The sequence below is a fragment of the Branchiostoma floridae genome, chromosome 3 (genome assembly GCF_000003815.2).
Source record: "Branchiostoma floridae strain S238N-H82 chromosome 3, Bfl_VNyyK, whole genome shotgun sequence".
Taxonomy (NCBI): Eukaryota; Metazoa; Chordata; class Leptocardii; order Amphioxiformes; family Branchiostomatidae; genus Branchiostoma; species Branchiostoma floridae.
The window spans coordinates 19,521,107-19,533,537 of record NC_049981.1 but is presented as its reverse complement, the minus strand read 5'-3'; the positions used below and the strand labels follow the sequence as shown (position 1 = coordinate 19,533,537).

Here is a 12,431-nt window from a genome sequence, read left to right as displayed (position 1 = left end):
ACTACGACTCAGAATCTCATTACGGCGTGTGGGCGTTCCCAGGCGTTCGTTGCAAACCCTGTAGAACGTGAACAAAGAAAGTGAACGTTTGAACGTGATCAAAGAAAACTCGGTCACGACACAAGGTGCCAGTACTCATTACCCTCATCTAGCCTAGGTTACTCATATGGAAGTCCGTCATTGCGGTTTCCTGGCCCGAACAGTACAGTATGTAATCAGGACGTTTGTGGACACTAAAGCTCAGATTAGAACCTGATAATCACTGACTTCGCACAGGGCTGCAGGGTAAAATGACAAATCGTAGGGCAGGCTCAATTAGGTAAGCTATGATTTAATGGTACGATGTACATTGCTATTTACGCAAAACCAGATATTTGTCAAATTGCTCCGGAAAGAGTACTATGATTAAAGTACTGGTCTGTTGGTACACAGTAATTGTCCTTTTATCTAGATGTGTATGAATGACTCCCTTGGCCTAAATAATCACCTCGGTACGTTTTATCTCAGTTCAATCAAAAGACACCGAGGTATGTTGAAAACGTGATGTGGATGTGAGCTGCCATTTCATGATAGTCTTCAAGTAAGTACATGTACTTATGTAAGAGACCCATGCCCGTGTATTCTATTTCAAACCAATAATTTGTCCTTCACAAGGCAAAGCAAACTAATATCTGATCTGATCTATCGTTAAAAAAAGCTACACATAGTATATTTTATCGGCGCGCATTAGTTTTGCAAGCACGAGAAATTTCGTTCTCCTCGATCCGACGATGGTCAACATGACAAGAAAATATGGAAGATATGCTGTGTCGTGGCCGGCTAGCCTTCAGTGAACTTGAATAAGTGACACAAGTCTAGCCTGATTAAATCTCGCTTATAGCAGCCCGCCAAACATCCGCCGGCCCAGAGGGGCCAGTTAGAGCCCTGGACAGCGGAGTTTGTGTTACACAGACTAACACAAGTCAATAAGCATATAGACGTGGGACTGGTGTAGCTGTAGTGCGCGAAGAAGAACTAGCGTCACTTTTTACAGGAGTAAAAGACTTGTTGGCTGCGCTGCCTACGTTTTGTAGTTTCTTGTTACAACGTTTATACTTCATAGCCTCTATTTTGAAAATTTGATCATCTTGTATTTTTACCCATCATACCTTTTTTCGCACTCTCGCGCTAGATTTAACCAGCGTCAAATCTTTCAAATCATTGACGTCACCCGAAATTTCATTCCGGTTAGAAATTTGAAGGACATAGTTGTTGTGTCACGTGAGTTTCAACTTGATATGGTTACGAGAAGTGCATGATGCGCACAGTGAAAACAAGGATAACCACCTTGTGGCCATTGTCCTTGTCTTCTAAAGACCTACTCATATACCGAATATCATCCATCTAGCCTTTCTTAAGCTACTGAGCACAAATATCCGAGAAATGCACACAAAGGATATTAATGATACAAAGCTGGTATCCTTAGGAGTGACGTATTGACGTACCGTACAGCGGCGGCTGAACGTCCCGGATGTATTCGAACGAGACAAAGATGGCGACGCACAGCGGGTGCATGCCCGTCGAGTCACACACGGCTGTGCACGATCGCTCCGTCGTCAGAATGGTTCGCGCCTGATGCATACAGAGCAGAGATAGAACTTAATTGTCCTACAATTATAACAACTACAATGTATGACAGATTGTGCCTATGTATCAGTTTAACTAAACTAAACTTTTAGAAGGAAACTACTTTATGAATAAGGCCATGTTGATTTGATTATATGGATGACATCCGCGCTCGCACCAATTTTCGGCCATTTCCAAAAAAAAAAAAAAGTCTTGGACCACACAGTAAATTGTGCAAAGCAGCTGTAAAATGAGCACAAATATTCCGTAGATTGAAAAAAAAAAGTATCAGGAAATCGATAACTGATGCCATAGTACCGTGGCCGACTGGGACAAAATGATTCCAACACTTCCGAGCCTAATTCCAAACGTTCCGAGGCAGATTCCAACACTTCCGAGTCCAGTTCCAAACAGCGCGGCAGATTCCAACACTTCCGAGCCCACTTCCAAACGTCCCGCGGCAGGGTTTTCCAAACGCGCCGCGGCTGATTCCAACACTTCCGAGCCCACTTCCAAACGTCCCGTGGCAGGGTTTTCCAAACGCGCCGCGGCTGATACCAACACTTCCGAGCCCAGTTCCAAACGTCCCGCGGCAGGGTTTTCCAAACGTGCCGCGGCAGATTCCAACACTTCCGAGCCCAGTTACAAACGTGCCCCGGCAGGGTTTTCCGAACGTGCCGCAGCAGATTCCAACACTTCCGAGCCCAGTTCCAAACGTGCCGCAGCAGATTCCAACACTTCCGAGCCCAGTTCCAAACGTGCCGCGGCAGGGTTTTCCAAACGTGCCGCGGCAGATTCCAACACTTCCGAGCCCACTTCCAAACGTTCCGCGGCAGGGTTTTCCAAACGTGCCGCAGCAGATTCCAACACTTCCGAGCCCAGTTCCAAACGTGCCGAGGCAGGGTGTCCAACCGTCGAGTCGGCTTTGGGATCCCGAAACCAAGGCTCACTGTATAGTGGATGGTCCCTTATCTAATAAATCAAGGGTTTTAATACATGTAATACGAAGTCTTTACATCTAACGAATATAAGAAAAACGTGGTTTAATAATCGTTAGGTGGAAAGACTTCGAATCATTTCGCTTCCTTGCCAAGCTGATGTAACCCTTGACCCATTAGATAAGGGACCATCATGGATATTTCTTTATTGCAGTTAAAAATGTAAATAAATGAAGAAGGCTGAAATGTCTGTCATTTCTATGTCTCTATGCCACATGCACCCCTGATAAGTTTAAGTAAAGCTTTCATTAAAATCTATCACTACACGTTAATTAGCTCTCTAGAAATATAAATGTACCCCTTTTCTATTAATTTAACTTACTCAAATTTCAGGACAAGATTTTTAAAAGTAGACAGGTACCCAGTTCCTGAGTCCCTTCTGTCTTTTTTTTACTTGTATGATAAAAAGAATGTCTGGATCTCTCTCTGTCAGTCAGTCTGCCAGTCAGACTATGACAGAGAGAGATCCAAAAATGTCTGGATACCAAGCTACAAAAACAGTGACTTCATTTGTATCTTAGTGGACTTGTATTTTAACATTGAAATCAAATCATATTAGGTTTTGACCCAGCAAGATAGAATACAAAATAGAAAGCCCGATAAAAACGACTAAAAAACAGTCTAACCTCTGCTTGGAGAGTATGGAAAACCCTGCCGCGGCACGTTTGGAACTGGGCTCAGAAGTGTTGGAAACTGCCGCGGCACGTCTGGAAAACCCTGCCGCGGCACGTTTGGAAGTGGGCTCGGAAGTGTTGGAATCTGCCGCGGCACGTTTGGAAAACCCTGTCGCGAAACGTTTGGAAGTGGGCTCGGAAGTGTTGGAATCTGCCGCGGGATATTTGGAAAACCCTGCCGCGGGACGTTTGGAACTGGGCTCGGAAGTGTTGGAATCTGCCGCGGGACGTTTGGAAAACCCTGCCGCGACACGTTTGGAACTGGGCTCGGAAGTGTTGGAATCTGTCGCGCCGGGCACGTTTGGAAGTGGGCTCGGAAGTGTTGGAATCTGCCGCGCTGTTTGGAAGTGGGCTCGGAAGTGTTGGAATCTGCCGCGGCAGGTTTGAAATTAGGCTCGGAAGTGTTGGAATCTGTCGCGGGACGTTTGGAATTAGGCTCGGAAGTGTTGGAATCATTTTGTCCCAGTCGGCCACGGTACCATAGAATGCCAAAATAAATCTCAAAAGTCAAAGAATAAGATGTGAAAGGACAGAAAGAAAGAAAGAAAAAAGGATTTTTCGTAGGGGTTTGTACATGTACCAGTAAATTCAGGATAGGTCCCGTTCAGGTCCAGAGGATCATTTCCAGGTGGAAGTGAACCTGGACCTGATTGTCTGTGGAAACTTGAGAACTGATAATACTCAAAACAATGCTAATTGGTCAATTTTGCTACAAAGGAATCTCTACAAAGGATCATTGGACTACCACTGGCATTTTAAAATCCCATCTTCATGTAATAAAGGCTAACTGTCTCTGTACCTTTGCCTTTGTACAAGTGACTATAGCCTCTACTCACTTCGCTTTTGTTGTCTTTTTGGCCTGGTAAGACCCCAAACACCCGCCGACATAGTGTGTCCATTTTGCAATTGGCGAACCCTGTTCGTCTGATTTTTTTTCAGGTCTGTTTATTTCAGATTGGTCCAAGAAGAAAAAAAATGTTTTGCACCCGTATGATGTACTGGTCGCAACATCTAACTGTTGGTATATCATACTATGTGTTTGTAGTCCTATGTTCAACCTTCCTGGCCACTTTGATTACATACTGAAGCCAACTTTTTTTTTAGGCCAAACTTTTTTTTTTATTCGCTCGCTCGCATCAATTTTGGAGTTCCCGGAGGATGTCATCCATATAATCAAATCAACATGGCCTAACAATAAAGACAATCTAACTGTGCATACTGATACTGTGGTAGAACATTATGCTGATCGATAATAGTATGCTGCTAGGGGTCCCAAAATTGCCATGTTTCTCACATACCGAGATTCATAAAAATTCATCAAAGTGATCATGGATATTGGTGCGAACACACATGCACAACCAAAACAGTACACCCATTGGAGGTGTACCCCTTCTCGTAGGTAGAAAAGAGACTAGTGTAGCAGAGACATGCACACGGCCTTATTGACGGCTGCGCCTGTAAGTAATCACTGTGGAACGAAGGAGAACCTGATGACAGTTATGGTACGTTGATTGTAGCTCGAGGTACCATTAGTATGTCATTAGTATGAACAGTTATGGTTAACAGTTCAGCCCAAACAACGTATCATTTGTAACGTTAAATATCATCTAGGCTTGTAGCAGTAGCCCCATGTTGGGACGTTGTCTATTTCATAATCTAACAGAAAAATCTAAAAAAAGAACTGTACAAAGGGAATTTATCTGAATCATTGTCTCTCAAAAGACATATACACTACTCTATGAACCAGTACCAGAAGCTCAATATCATGACACTGCAATCCACTTTAATTTCTGTCTCTCCCTTGGGGATTACGATTTCAATTGAGATAGTAATTGCACTTTCAAAGAAAGGCGGGTTGAGATCTTTCACAAAATCTTAACAACGAGATATGTTCTAACGTTATGTGTACTTGTGCTGCGATATGAAGCGGTCACGACTGTATTCATGAAATGTTGACTGAGTGCCAATGAGTTTGATGTTTGATGCCAATGAGTATGATGTTTGATGTAAAGAAGGTTGGGGTATCTGATCAAATGGCGAGTCGTTTTAATTCAGAAGCCACCCAGCCTCTGTAAGACTGAAGCACATTAAGAGTGTTTTGATCTGCAGACCGCGACAGATGGGGTAATTATCTACCAGACTCCATAGTTTGTTGGACAAATAGCAGAAATTCGCGAAATAGATTTTGGCCCCGACATGAAAATGTTCTCGAGAACGACATGTCAGCAGCATGGGAATGACATGTACAACCGCTATATCGTTCTAATACATGTAATGGGCTTTTAAAGTTTGCAGAAGTTACTACATGTAGTACAAGAAATTTGTAGTAAAGCGAGTGAATTCGCCAGAAAGGTACCTTTTTGTACCAGCTCTTGGTCAAATCGTTCACATCAGGCATGATCCCTTCTCTATCCATGGAGAGGAAGATGTGACAGAGGCGACTGTTGTCCAGGACGAGGATGTAGCTGTCCAGCATCTCCAGCATTTGGGCGTCTTCAGACTCTCCCGAGGCGGCATAACAAAGGTCTTTGGATACTTCGTAAAAGAACCTACAGAGTCCGGACAGTCTCTCTCCCGCGCGGTACGGCCGGTCGCAAACGTCAAACTTGTCCCCATTGTAGAACGTGCGCGGAGGGAAGTTACACCCGTTATCCATCCAGTATGACACGGCTTCCTGTTTGATGTTACTTCCCTCTGATAAGGCAAGGCTTTCGTTGAATGAATGAATGAAAGACCTTTATTGTACATTCATGCCTCGACGGGCTAGGTACAGGTCACTGATAACAGACATGACTGATAACAGACATAACAAACATATGCAAAAACAACAAGATACAATTAACTAGCTGAAGGTACTAAGCTAACAGGATGGTCGACATCTTCTCGCTTCTTTGTACAGGTGTAGATATAGGAACAGATAATGTTTGATATACAGGGTTTGTCTAGGCGCATCAAAAATAGAAATTTATCCGTTGCATTAAGGTGTTCAAAATATGGGAACTCTTTTCTTATATATTCATAAAGCACAATCCGTTCATTATGGTACAGTTTACAGTGTAAAATAAAATGCTGTTCATCTTCTACTTGTTGCAAATCACAAAATTGGCAGACTCTATGCTGCAGAGGGGTGCGGTTGTGCCTTCCAGTTTCGATATGTAACTTGTGGCAACTAATCCGGAGTTTAGTGACAGCCACTCTGTGTTGTATGTTTTTCACCATCAGATATTCTTCTTCTTTATAAATAGTCTTGAATAATCTATAGGTTCGTAATTTGTTACCGAAAGATTTGTCCCGGTTGTCATTGTGTATTTCAGCTTTAAATGTTTGAATATAAATATCCTTTAATCGTTGGCTGATGGCGTTGGTTATAGGTAATAGGTTTGTTCCTAGAGATATCTGAGATCTCCATATGTAGGCAAAACCGCATTCCTCCAGTATCTTACGAACGCCGGACGCCCAGCACTTGTTTCCATTTGCATCTAGTTGTAATTGACAAGATAGGGCGTCGGCTTGTAGACTGTCAGCTGGCACGTTTTGACGGATTCTTAGAAAGTGTTTGATAGCGTTCATTAATACCTACAAGAAGACTGATTGAGGCCATCAGAGCAAAGGATGCGAGGTTATTTCTTGTGAACAGCGCCATTGTAAGAAAGCAATACGTACTTGTAGATGTAAAACAGTAAGCAAGTAAAGCTCAGAAAACCGTGGTCAAAATATTAGACAAAGGGATAGATGAGATGGGATGAGATATGCTACTTTATCTGCATGTCTCTGCTGACAACGCGGAACCGCAGAACGTCCAAAACTGCCACCTCATTTTTCAAACTTCAACTAAAAATATATTAGCGGCCGTTATTGGAGGTCAACTCTGACCCGGATTTCCCGTGTTTCCTGGCACTTTTACAGCTTTTTGAGCACACAAGTGGCCTCTTCCCATCATTGTTACACAGACTTTTTAACAAGAAAGGCGACTTCATTTCAGACGACATTTACCCAACAAGAAAACATATTAGTAGGCCACGACCTACAAATTACAGCTTATTACGTCAAGATTTTAAGCGTAGATCATTGCACTTTTCAGAGATTGCATTCTTCATGATAGCCATTGGGTCTAGGAATGGTGTTAACAATTTGTGTTATACATGACCCCTTATCTTCAAATGATGTCTTCCATTTTCGATCATGAAGCAACGATTGGCAGGACTATACCAATTCAACGAAAGGGGTCTCCAAGGATGCATTTTTCTGTGAGAAATACCTGAGATTGCTTACTCCGGGTCACACCTGACTGACATTAGAACTTTTCACGTTTGTTCAAAGAGAATGACTGAATACGGGTCAGGTTCGATCCCAGCTGCTGGGATGTCAGAGTGGAGCCTGCCGCCATCTTGCACTTGACACTGGCGACCTTGCCGCTATTAGCAGACAGACGACAAATAGTGAAACGTGTCTATTGTGTAGATTTCAGAAACGGGTCGTTATGAGTACGCTTACAGAATTGTACTGTGCAGTTACAGCGCCCTCTTCCCCAAAGACACTCATATCACAACTTCTATTGAACCAGTGACATTTCGGACACATGAGACGATAGGTTGGACTGGTGCCTTTACCACAACCTTAACTTACCAAGACTCAGTTTGTCTTAATTTATATGTGTGCGTAAGATATAAAAGATGTTGTCCCCTAGTTAGTGGGCTGAGGAGTCTCTTACCGTGCTGTTTCACTAGCACTGTTTCTTCTACATTAATCAAACAGTTATTTTCATATTTCCGTCATGTTATTTTGTGTCGTTTTACCAGCTAAGCGCTCCCGAGCACTGCCCGCCCGGGCAGGCTGTCCTCCAGCTTTCCGTGGTTCAGCCTTGCTGTGGAAAGTGTGGCAATACTTGTAATAAGATTTGATGGCAATCGTTTCTTTGTAGATTTGACGGTAACCTGCTCAATACAGAGCCATTCATATAGAGGATATACCACGCGAGATAGGTGAAATGAAATGATGCTGCAAGAAGAAGGAAACATCTGTACGTCAGAGAAAGAAGGTAGATATGGAAGACAGGAGGAGAATGATGGTAAATTTTGCTGCCCACTGAACTGCTGCTACAAACACTCCAAAAGAAAAAGACCTTTGTACTTCAAAAGACCTTTTCACACATATTTGAAGTGCACTCTCAAAGGAAGCGGTCTTATGGTATTTAACGACGCCCTACGGTCTTGGAACTGCAAACATGTATTCAAAAATACATACGCTAAAAGGATTGAATCACACTTAAATGCTTTATTGAGCAAAATATCACTGAAACTCAGCTCTACAAACAAAAACAAATATCAATTAGTTGTCATCTGAGGGAAACATGGTATATTGTAGTGACATATAGGTGATTTAATAGAAGACTTCACAGATTATACAACGTGCATGGCAGACACAATAGACAAATTAAATCCTCCAGAACTTGAAAGTGCAGTACAAGTCTCACAATGGTTTTCTGGTTTTCATTTCATTTCAATATGAAACGAAATGTTGACACCCACAATCAACACAATATTCCCGTATAACATCCTTTGTATTAGTAACGTTATATGAAACAAACAACAAGAAGATACCTTTACCAATGAACACAGACGCTATCAGAAGTGTTCCTAGTATTCCTGATCCTACTTCACAATCAAACAATCATAAGACGGACAGAGAACAAATAACCATATCAGATTGACGTTTCTCGAGTAAATTGAAAAGAATTTACAAATACAGAATTATGAGGAGACGGGGTAACAGCTGGAAGAAGGCAGTAGATGCTACTGCCATTTTCTTCCGAGAAGATGGTGGTCTCCAATTCGACTAGGCAGCGATCGCGCTACGACATAGATTGGATTTCTATAACCCTTTAATTTCATAATTGGAATATTAGGCAGAATTTTTATTAAAGTTTGACTGACAAGACACCAAAACAAACAAAGCATAGAATCAATAGTTTGTATCTGAAGGTTATATGAATTTCGTAGAGATCTCTGTCAAATTTAGGACGCAGCGTGGTCGTTGGTCACTGCATTGGTGGTATGGGGTTCAAAGCAAACAGTGGGTTTATCGCCGACGACTGGGACTCTCTTGATTTTAGGATCAAAGCGGTCAACTATACAAGGAATTATGTACGATGGATTAGTTTTTTTTTCAAATACCCTGAAAACACCGAATCATTAGTATGAAAAGATCTGGATGAACTAGAAGAACAAATGACGACATCTTTCATGATATCAAACAAAACTAGAGTATGACGAACGTTTGACTGCTTCTTCTTACAAAACGTAGAGTAGGATATACGCTGCTTGGCCTATGCTTTATTGTTCACCTCCGGTCTGCCGATTCTAAGGATGCCTGACAATTCAAGTGAACCGTGTGGCAGCACATTGGTTCTTTGTCGTGTTTAGGTAGTCTCAGGGAAGGGACAATTCTAAGTCAAACCTGGTGCAGTCACAAGTCTGATCAAAACGGTCCCGTCCTTTATTTCTATATCGTTAACCACCTGTCATCAGCAACTACTTTCCTCGGTTCCTTGGGCGGTTGGTCTGCTACATGTGTGTTTGACTGTATTTTGGGTAGGGTTCATAGTCTACTGGGAGAGCTCTGGATGGTCACCACGGAACGGAGGGTACCGGGAGTGGTGCAGTTAAAGACCGATCTGTCTGTCATCTCGATGTGTGTCTGGTGTACGCCTAGTTTTCCGTCAGCCTTTCTGGAGGTCCCCTGCTTTTTGTTGTCTTCGTTCATCATGCGGCGGAAGTTCTTATTGAAGTAGCCGTAGACGATAGGGTTCATGCAGCTGTTCAGGTAGGCCAGCCAGTGCGCCACAGGGTAGATGTAGTCGTACAGGACGGTCCCGTGCCAGCTGCTAAGGTCTCCGAAGTCTCCGACGATGGTGACCACGTGGAGAGGCAGCCAGCTGACAGCGAACAGGGTGACGACGATCAGCAGCATCTTGACGATCCAGATCATTCGGGAGTCGCGGTCGGCCGTCCCCGCACGTCTGGCGGAGGATCGCGGCGTCCCGCCCTCCGAGCCCTGGTCGGGCCAGAGCTTCTTGGAGATCTTGACGTACATGAAGCAGATGATGGACATCGGGGTGAAGAAGAGGGCCAGGAACAGGGCTACGGTGTAGACCCGGCGGTATGTGATACTTGGCCACTGCTCCTGACAGGTCAAGACTGGAACACTGGAGTATTCCACAGACCTTGTCTCCAACACCACCGCCTATCGCACCAATAGAAAACAACGGTTACATGTCAGGAGAAAGGATCACTGAACAAGTCATACGTAGATTCTTCAGTCACGCCATTCAAATCCTAACACATATCGTTTTGTTTCAATGCACTACCTACAAAACTAGGGGTCAAAACCTATGTCATTTATTCTCTACTTAAACTACCTGCATACCGAATATCATACCTGCATATCGAAATTAATTGATCTTTTGTTTAGTTATTCTTCTTTAAAGTACTTCATACAGCAAAATGTCCTCATCTTAGCAACCTGTTAGGGGGGAGGCAAATCTACACACAACTTCTTCCATACATCAAAAACTACCTGCCATCAACAAAAAGGATGTCTCGGACAAAAGATGCAAAAACCGGAAGTTCTGCTGCAAAGGTTACACACCAGGGATCCCAAAATCAACACTGACCCTCGTATTTCCAATATATTCCGACCACAAATATTCGGATACGCACCTACACACACACACACACACACACACACACACACACACAGACACTCACACACACACACGCACACACGCAAACATACATTTATACAGAGAGAGAGACGCTGTAGCATGTAAATTTTGTGGTTTGCCACTCGTATCAATTTTAGCCTGATTTTGGAAAAAGCAGGAAATTTGGTTCCTCTCTGGCTTGAGTGTAGTGATACTAGACAACCACAATTCTTGAATACAGGAAGAAAAACATTTATGATCTCTATTTTGAAAATTCAGGCATCTCGTTTTTTAGCCCATGTTGCTTATCTTTCGAGCTCTCACATTAGATTTGGAGTGTGAATGTTGTGGCATTAGCTTATGCTTATATAAATGTAGCAATCACAGAAAGTTGCAATAATCTGAAGAATCCAAACCTGTGGAATGGCGAGAGTCGCAGAAAGTATCCAGATGAAGAGGATAATACCGGCTGCCTGCTTTCCATCTATCGTACTCTTGGGGACTCGAACAACAGCAACGTACCTTCAAGGCAAACGCAATGTTATTTCAGCAATCAAAGTTATCAATCGTCAATGAAGGTAGGCATCTAGGTAATGCTTTGGTCACTATTGAAAAAGGGGCCCTGCCGGGCAGTTTACGAGGTGTTTTTTTCACATTGGGACCCTACGGCTAACGGCGTATCTTTGGGCACAACCGGGCTCCGGGTTGCTTTTAACTTGGACTTAAAATCAACCCGGGACCCGGTAACAAATGACGCCGTAAGCTAATAGTGAGCACACCGAGAAGTACTTCCGTGGTACCCGGCAGTCAACTGGGCCAAATTTGTGGCATCGGGGCCCGGTCGGGGATACACCCCTTAAGGTGCAAATGGAACCAAAGCAAAAGCAAGGTAATGCCTACGTTATCACAAACAGCCTGGCGGGCCCCTATCTTCACCTCAACAGCATGGCAATTCAGAGTTTGGGTTTAAAACCCTGTACCTCGAAATTGCTACTGCCCAAACGCAACGTCCGTATTCCGTTCTACCCAGTTGTTTGAGTAAATGTCACCATGCATACTGCACATGAACACACTATGTATCCATAGGATCACATACAGAAAGGCTGACAAAGGAGATAACACTTTACACATAAATTCATGTAACTTACATTGTAAGTCATGAGAGACAGAAAAGTGTATTACATCCCTTGAGACATGGACACGTTGTAATTATACCTAAATACAAACTTTAAGGTCACAGAAATCAATGATACGCCAACCGACCAACACGTAACTTGTTTCCCCCACGGGTTTTACACATGTTTGAAATCAACTGGACACATAACCGTGGAAATGAGTTATAGTTAACGAGGGGCTTTAACGTTATATCACATATCTAAATAATCAGATTCTGATCTTCTGTCATTAAGGGGATATGGTGTTATTAAAGCATACACATATACATCAGATAAA

General features: G+C 43.1%; 3 protein-coding genes across 3 annotated transcripts in view; all 3 read right to left on the bottom strand.

The window, feature by feature from the left end:
• Positions 1 to 7,138, bottom strand: part of LOC118410753 — a 12,351-nt gene extending 5,213 nt beyond the window's left edge. The window contains exons 1-3 of the mRNA XM_035812529.1: positions 6,849 to 7,138; positions 5,634 to 5,993; positions 1,485 to 1,611 (exon numbers count right to left, since the gene is read on the bottom strand). Coding sequence (XP_035668422.1) covers positions 1,485 to 1,611; positions 5,634 to 5,993; positions 6,849 to 6,920 — 559 coding nt within the window. The 5' untranslated portion in view covers positions 6,921 to 7,138. The remainder of the gene's footprint in view (positions 1 to 1,484; positions 1,612 to 5,633; positions 5,994 to 6,848) is intronic.
• Positions 7,139 to 8,547: 1,409 nt separating this feature from the next.
• On the bottom strand, positions 8,548 to 11,735 carry LOC118412513 (neuropeptide FF receptor 1-like). The gene is made up of 2 exons (XM_035815404.1): positions 11,396 to 11,735; positions 8,548 to 10,519 (listed from the first exon to the last, which is right to left on the bottom strand). Exon 2 carries the CDS (start codon positions 10,385 to 10,387, stop codon positions 9,875 to 9,877), a length of 513 nt encoding a protein of 170 aa, XP_035671297.1. The 5' UTR covers positions 10,388 to 10,519; positions 11,396 to 11,735; the 3' UTR covers positions 8,548 to 9,874.
• A 627-nt stretch (positions 11,736 to 12,362) lies between these two features.
• Positions 12,363 to 12,431, bottom strand: part of LOC118411729 (neuropeptide FF receptor 2-like) — a 9,158-nt gene continuing 9,089 nt past the window's right edge. Inside the window, exon 3 of the mRNA XM_035814211.1 lies at positions 12,363 to 12,377. Within this exon, the coding sequence (XP_035670104.1) occupies positions 12,363 to 12,377 (15 nt within the window). The remainder of the gene's footprint in view (positions 12,378 to 12,431) is intronic.

Bases quoted from the DNA above. Each gene is read 5' to 3' on its own strand.
- LOC118412513 (XM_035815404.1), bottom strand. From the start codon at position 10,387: ATGTCCATCATCTGCTTCATGTACGTCAAGATCTCCAAGAAGCTCTGG.